Below are 7,100 nucleotides of genomic sequence, written 5' to 3'. Positions count from 1 at the left end.
CGGGCTAGCCACCTCCTGTCCCACAAAATATTTGAGATAGCGACGTAACGCAATACTTTGTAAAATAATATAACAACGCGTAATTTCACAATAGTATTGCGTAACGACTCTTTAGAGTTGCGTTTCATTGCAAAAGTCATACCTTATAGTCACGACCCGGATGTTGAAGTCTTTCATTCGCCTCCCAAAAAAAACAGCGTTATTTTGCAATAATTATTTTCATTGCGAAATAACGCATTTAAAACAGAAAACATTGCATTACAATGCAAAAAAATTGCAATTAAAAGCAACACAAAGCGTTCTAACGCAATACTGGTGCAAAATTCCCCACTAATTATTGCATTGAATGACAAAGTACTGCGTAATAACGCAATTTTAAATATTCTCATAATGTTCTCCGGCGGGCTCCGAAGCAACACAGCTGATTCAAATTATCAGCTCGTCAATTAGACATGGAAAACTGTGTAGTAAAAGTACAATTAATCAGTATGGTACATAGCATATTTTAGGATCACTTCACTTAAACAAAGACACCCAAAGACATTATACATTTAAAATATTTATTTTTTTATTATGCGGTCAAGTCAATGAATTAATTACAGTTCAGAAATGGGCTTGTGGGGCCAATACGGATATTTGACCATGTCCAACTTGGTCTCGGGGAAGGTGTCGTTGAGGTCTTCAATGGTCATCTGGTCGAAGGGGATCATATTCTTGAACTTGTCCAACTGTGAGCACAGAGTGAGAAAGTGAGTGAGTGAGGTAAGGAATAATTTCTTTAGGATACTCATGAGGTAATTATCCTCACCTCTGCTTCATACTGAACGATGCGAGCTTTTGACGCTTCCACGTAAGCTTTAGCATCTTTCTCCTGGTGAAATTAGTGAAATGTTGAGAAAAAAATGTATGTCATAAACGCAGACTCAGAGGCATTTTTTTCAACAATGATTGGTGATGGTATTCATTATTTGAGGTTAACACTTACCGCCCCTGCCTCCTCCATGTTGATGGCACTTGTCTGCGTATCAACAGGTTCAGGGATCTTCAGCGCTTTGAACTACACACAAGCCAACATAAATGACATAACTAGGAAAACAAACAACTCAAGCTGATCTAAATGATTGAGAAAGCTCAAAGCTGTTTTCTAGATGCTGGCATGTAGAGCCATTTACCTTCTTCTCAAACTCATCAACCATCCCAGCCTTGGCCACAGCGCTCTTGTAATAGCTCCAGTCGATGGCAACAGGAGTCTCTGGCAGGGAAGCGAGCCTAGTTAGAGAAAAGACGAAAAACAAATGAATGAGCTCGCAAACAAAAGTGGAACCTTTTACAACTGTGGCAATGTTTATTTAATTCTGGAACGCATTGACGTGTGTCAAAAGCTATTAAAAAAAAATGAAAAACTTTTTTTTCTTGTGCATGCTTAAGTCAGTACCCTGTGGCAGCATGAAAAAAATGTTGTTTAGAATTCATGTTCAAATGAGTTTTCCAGTCAAAAATGTTTACGCTACGTTGGCAGTAATGTATGTGTGCCATCGTGCATCGCAAAACATTATTGGCTGAGAGTCGGGTTAACGACGGTTTAATCACGTCTGTCAGTGTTTCAACGTTTCCATCAATCTGCCAGCAAAACAGGAGTAGTGATTTTGCTACTGGCGGATTGCCCGCCACTGGTTCAGCCCCGCTTTAAAGTAAATTAAACTTTACAGCTATAGAATACAGCCACCCCAAAAAAATTCATCCTTTCGACCGCTTGATGTCTGATCAATTTTGTCATAAGATAGAAAAAGTTGGAGAGGAAGAAACCATACTTGACAATAAAGAGCAATGGTGATGACATTTAACTGACTTAGCGGAAATTGCATCAGTGCGGTTCTTCAAGGCATTGAACATGCCCTTCTGGTTGGGTGGAACACGCTCAGCAAACGCCACCCAGTCAATGGCCTTCAGGGCTACACGGCGGCCGGCCATCTTCACGATCTGAAAGACACAGTTGAACATATTGAAAAATTAAATAGCAAACATACATGTGTAGCTAGATAACATTAGTCAAGTATTTAATTCAGTTAATTCTAAATATTAAACCTCTGAACACAACTTCGGTTAACACAGTACAACATACAATGTAGCCTTCCAATTTCTTCTGGAATTACAATTTGCATATCCGATTTTACAAGAGTGCATCTCTGCAGTCTTTCATCAGAACGTTCCAATGAACCACGTGACAGTTTTCCAACACGAGATTACATGGATAATCAAACTGCTCATTTCACTATTGGCATTGTTTTCTCATGCTGTATTTAGCCAAGCCAAATATTTTGTTTTTTAAAAACATCATGGCCAAACAAGTGGGTGCAGGAGTTAATATTCTACCTTCTGCCCTCTAGCGGATGAACATTTGCTTGTTCAGCCAGTCGCTATACGTCTCTTGTATACATTAAATATGAACATACTTTTAAGTCAAACGGGATCTCACATAGTACACTGCTAGGGAATAATTAATGTATGGAGCTCAAAATGTTATTTTAATGGGTGGGCTAATGATAACGTAATGTGTACCGTCCGAATAATTCGGGATAACCTCGTGCCCGTTTAACAGTCATAGATAGAATCCAGCCAAACACTAAAGCGGTTAAACGTAACTAATCGAGAGAACTAACTATTCATGTGACATTTGTTCCCTCGCCCTTGGCATGAAATTGAAATTGGCTGCAAAACGAGGCTAGCATTATTAGTTGGCTAGCCAAGGTCAGAGAAGAGGTTTTCTAACGACAAGGTTTCAGCCAAAGATCGATTAAAAACAAGCTCACGTTTGCAAAGAAGGGACGTGCAACGGACCCACTTGCACAAAGACTCGTTATTTAAAATACATTTAGCTCTGTTACTTCATGGAAATAGGGTATGAATGCGGCGTCCTCACCTCGCTTCACCAAAGGAATCTGTGGCAGGACTAAGGAACGGAAGTGATTCCTCGATTAACAAAACAGGTCTGCAGTGAGCCAGTTATCGCCCTCTGTTGGTCGAATGGAACAACTACAGCGTCGCCGTTCCCTCGCTTGAGCTTGGAGAATAGTCACGTGAGCAAACTTTAATAAGGGCCCCATTTGATAATTTTTATTAGATGAAGTTTAATATATCAGAATCAGAAATCTTTATATTTACAAATAATTTTAACTGCACTTACGAACCCTTTATTTAATTAAATGTGTTTTAAAATTATATGCAAAACTACTTACAGTGTTCCTGTTTTATGTCATTTACAATTATACATTAGCTCGCTTTTTATTACAATAAATAAAACACGTTAAAAGTACATTATTTTGTAAAATTATTCATGACATTAAACATTTATCTAATTATAGTAATCAATGAAAATATATTAAAATTGATTATTACATTTTAATAAACCAATTTTAGGGGAAATTGCTTTATTAATTTAACACATACAATGGTTTTCAAAGAAATCAAAAGAAATATTCATGCTGATTTTTAAATGTTATTTATAATTCATTTTAATGTAACTAATAAACCAACGATTTAGTTTAAGGAACAAAAATAACATGTACATATAACCCCTGATAATTTTAATTATATTTACGTCGTATTTTTTTAAATAAACCAATTAACCTATTATTTCATGAGATAAAATAAGGAAAATTATTACATGTTTTAATTAACCAGTTTTATGGGAAAACGTGCCACAACAAATCTTACAGGACTCTTGACAAAACATATATATAATAGGAAAAACATTTAAAATAAAATGAACTCTCCGTGGGTTGAATTATATAAAACAGAGTGAGCTTTGGGCACACCACTCAAAAAAGGCCGCTGACGTGAACGTGGCGTGACGTTTTTATGTTTTTATGTTTTTTTTTTTTGCAAAATGCAATCAACGGCACAGCTGCATAATTGAGAGCTACAATTAAATTATATCCATTGGATATATAAATTTTATTTGCGATTCTTTGCGACCGTCTGCAGTGACTAAGTTGAATTTCAAAATGTGTGAAAGTTACTCCAAATGACTTGAATGACATATTACCAATGTCTTTGTAAATACAAACGACATGTCCTCTGATTGTGCTGTGTATTTTTAAATTAGGATTATACACCAGTATCACCATGTTCCATATTTCCAATTTACAAAGTGCATGAACAGTTTGAGTCAGACACGTCATTTTGGGTTAAACTAAGATAACAATAAATGCAGATTTTTGCCACTGATTAACATCAAACTAATTCAATACACATTTCTTTGCCTATAAAATTGTATTTTGAGGCAATGTGAATGACAGCCCTGTCACACAACAACATTATACAAACGTGCAGATATTTTTTAAAGTTTATTTACACGTCGCTATAGATTTGAATAAAGAAGTGTACACAGTACAGATGATTCAATAAATACAAATGTCCTGCTGTTCGTCAAGGAAGACTGCGGGACTTTTTTATTTACATATACAGCAAAATCCCATCGAATTCTAATCATAAAGGCAACGCTGGGAGAGTAAACACTATTTGATACACATTTTATATAAAATAAATTGTCTCTCTGCTGACAACTTCGTGGTAAGTAAAATAAACAGTTGAACAAGATGACAATATATGAGGCTGGCTCTTTAAGGCACTTCATTTAAGTACTTTTGACTACTACGTCTGAAACATGGTAAATAAACTTGCGCAAATAACAGCACTTTTTTTTCCTCACGAATTTGTACAACGTGTCCAACAATACAGTTTTCATTTTTGGAGGTAAGAACAACATTTGTCTAACTTAAAGTAGCTATTAAAAAATATAGTTTGTCCAGTTGGAAAATGCTTATTGTGCCTTTGTGTTTTTGAAACCATGTCCTATTTCCCGTGAAAGAACCCACGGTAATACTACGACAGATAGTACATCCCGTACGTGACAGGTCCACCAAAGAGTCCCGGAACCGGCAGACTAGGCCTTGGGAAGGGGTTCGAGGGCCCCCATGTTGCCGAACCCTGCATATGCGCGCTGAGGGGGAAAGGCAACGCGAAGGCTGACAGGACGGGTTTGGAGGCCAACTTAAACTTTTCCAACTCGGCTTCCTGCAGCCTCTTGGCTTTGGCCCTGCGGTTCTGGAACCAGATCTTCACCTGGGTCTCGGTCAGGTTGAGCGAGCTGGAGAACTCGGCTCTCTCGGCTATGGAGAGGTACTGCTTCTGGCGGAACTTGCGCTCCAGGGCCAGCAGCTGAGAGGTAGTGAAGGGCGTGCGAGGTTTACGGTTGTTTTTGTGCTTCCGTAAAGTACACTGAGATGGACTGGAGCTCCCTGGTACAGAGACAAGATAAAAGTCATCACTGGGTCAAAAAAAACCCCCAACAAAACACACACACACACACACACACACCCCATGACTTATAGTGCAAATGTATGCTCAAGAGTATGTGCCCATATTTCACAATGTTGATTAATTAAATTACGACTGTTACAAATAACCCTGTAAGAAAAAAAAAACTATTGCCAGAGAAAACAATCAAAAGTAAGTAAGATGACGTATACGACGGACTTTCGCCTGCTGTGCTTACATTTAGAGAAAAAAGACAAATTCTTCAGTTTCTATGTATCACGATGAAGAGGAATTGACATGAACTGATAATTTTGTGGTGGTCTCTTCATTTTCCCGTGAAATTATGAGCTTGCATATTCATAAATGTGAAAACACGCATCCCCACGCAGCAGCCTGATGTGGGCTTTACAAGTCCGTGTGCGAGTCCTTTCAGTATACGAGGGTATAATTGCGGAATATCACCCTTTTATTTGTCAACACCGCATGCATAAGATCACATTTAATGCCGCCTACTTACGAGAGTTCGAAGAGAAGGTGCTCGCCTGGAACCAAGTGCTCTGATCCGTGTCAGCCGAGTGTGGCGCATCTTCCGCGGAGCTGCTGCAAACAGCCGGCGAGCCCTCCGCGTAAAAAGTCCTTGGAGTGAAGTGCGTCGCGGGCTTCTGGGCAAGCACGGCCGAATCGAAAGAAGTCCTACAGGTGTTCTTCTTGGAAATCAAAGACTCGACGCTGAACGGGAGGCGGCTCCTCTCCTTCTCCGTGGTCATGTCCTTGGGCTGCGCGTCCTCCGTTTCCTCCTTGGGATGGACAACTTGGGCGTCTTGGGACGGCGAGCCCTGCGCTGCGTTCATCGTCAGGCGAGGCGATGGGGCCATGCACCTCCCGGTGGGCCGCTAGAAGGAGCGATGGAGTCGACGATACGTTCACGGACCGTCAGCGACGCGCACTTTTAACTTTTACTTTTCCGCACTCGACAGGAGCGTCTATAAGAGGAAGAGGTGTGTTTCCACTGCTCACTCCCACCAATCAGCTGCCTAATTTGGGGTCAGAGCGCGGTTTCGATTGGCTCTCAGCCTTCTAAGGAAACATCAAGAGGCCTTTGAAAGGAAGGAGTAGTTAATCATACAGACCCCATGCTGCGAGAGGCCATTCAAGGCCCTCGCAAAGTAGCTTCGACCAATTTTAGTGTAATTAACCAGTGGGGAGGACTCTCTCGACCATTTACATCCATTAGCCGGACACTCCATCGACAACCTCTCCCCGCAATCACGTCTGTATCGAAGTCATCAGGCAGGAATGCGGCTTGCTTTTTGAGAGGTGTGCTTGCTGTGCAGCTCACTGACATAATGAATAAAAAATATCTATACTGGCATGATACGCAACACACGAGCAAGGAAACCTGTGTGCTTTTTTTAGTGAGCTATTTCCCCCCCAGAAAAAGCTGTCTAAAGAAAGACTTCCCAGAGTAAAAAGAGACATTCCTTTATGGGAGAAAATCTAATTAAACACGTCACGGAGAGTGACGAGGCATCCTGATTGGGTCAAGCAGTATCACAGCAATTAAAGGCCTGTCAGGATCCTTTCTGGCTTCACAATGGCCTCGGCTGAGAAGCAACAGGCCTTTTTTTTCTTTCTTTCTGCAGCTCCAACCATTTAATAAGCCAGACAAGTTGTGTTTTGCCGGCGCCAGGCTCGGTTGGATCTCAAAGAGAGACACCTCAGGGAGAAAGGACTCGACCGTGCAACTCCACTAAACCAATTGTCCCCCAAATATTTCATCG

The 7,100-nt window shown here is 40.3% G+C and overlaps 2 protein-coding genes across 3 annotated transcripts; both read right to left on the bottom strand.

Annotated features, from left to right (window-relative positions):
- Positions 1-543: 543 nt before the first annotated feature.
- atp5pd (ATP synthase peripheral stalk subunit d) lies at positions 544-3,073 on the bottom strand. Of its 2 annotated transcripts, none has more exons than XM_088302826.1 (6): positions 2,921-3,073; positions 1,850-1,980; positions 1,173-1,269; positions 986-1,057; positions 809-871; positions 544-728 (listed from the first exon to the last, which is right to left on the bottom strand). In XM_088302826.1, exons 2-6 carry the CDS (start codon positions 1,969-1,971, stop codon positions 597-599), a joined length of 486 nt encoding a protein of 161 aa, XP_088158952.1. In that variant the 5' UTR covers positions 1,972-1,980; positions 2,921-3,073; the 3' UTR covers positions 544-596. The 2 variants fall into 2 exon arrangements, with proteins under 2 accessions (XP_088158952.1, XP_088158951.1); XM_088302825.1 differs by having other exon boundaries at positions 2,811-2,955.
- A 519-nt stretch (positions 3,074-3,592) lies between these two features.
- LOC148332478 (homeobox protein MSX-2-like) lies at positions 3,593-6,807 on the bottom strand. The gene is made up of 2 exons (XM_088302806.1): positions 5,837-6,807; positions 3,593-5,300 (listed from the first exon to the last, which is right to left on the bottom strand). Exons 1-2 carry the CDS (start codon positions 6,192-6,194, stop codon positions 4,885-4,887), a joined length of 774 nt encoding a protein of 257 aa, XP_088158932.1. The 5' UTR covers positions 6,195-6,807; the 3' UTR covers positions 3,593-4,884.
- Positions 6,808-7,100: the final 293 nt, after the last annotated feature.

Source organism: Idiotropiscis lumnitzeri, chromosome 8 (assembly GCF_059441095.1).
Source record: "Idiotropiscis lumnitzeri isolate Australia: NSW breed Sydney's pygmy pipehorse chromosome 8, RoL_Ilum_1.0, whole genome shotgun sequence".
In the NCBI taxonomy this organism is placed as follows: Eukaryota; Metazoa; Chordata; class Actinopteri; order Syngnathiformes; family Syngnathidae; genus Idiotropiscis; species Idiotropiscis lumnitzeri.
Note: the sequence above shows the minus strand (reverse complement) of the source record. Positions and strands in the feature narration are given on the sequence as shown.

Bases quoted from the DNA above. Each gene is read 5' to 3' on its own strand.
- LOC148332478 (XM_088302806.1), bottom strand. From the start codon at position 6,194: ATGGCCCCATCGCCTCGCCTGACGATGAACGCAGCGCAGGGCTCGCCG. The intron at 5,301-5,836 runs GTAAGTAGGCGG...TCTCTGTACCAG, and splicing joins CACCTTCTCTTCGAACTCTC to GGAGCTCCAGTCCATCTCAG.
- atp5pd (XM_088302826.1), bottom strand. From the start codon at position 1,971: ATGGCCGGCCGCCGTGTAGCCCTGAAGGCCATTGACTGGGTGGCGTTT. The intron at 1,058-1,172 runs GTAAATGGCTCT...GCTTGTGTGTAG, and splicing joins TTGATGAGTTTGAGAAGAAG to TTCAAAGCGCTGAAGATCCC. The intron at 729-808 runs GTGAGGATAATT...CTGTGCTCACAG, and splicing joins TCGTTCAGTATGAAGCAGAG to TTGGACAAGTTCAAGAATAT.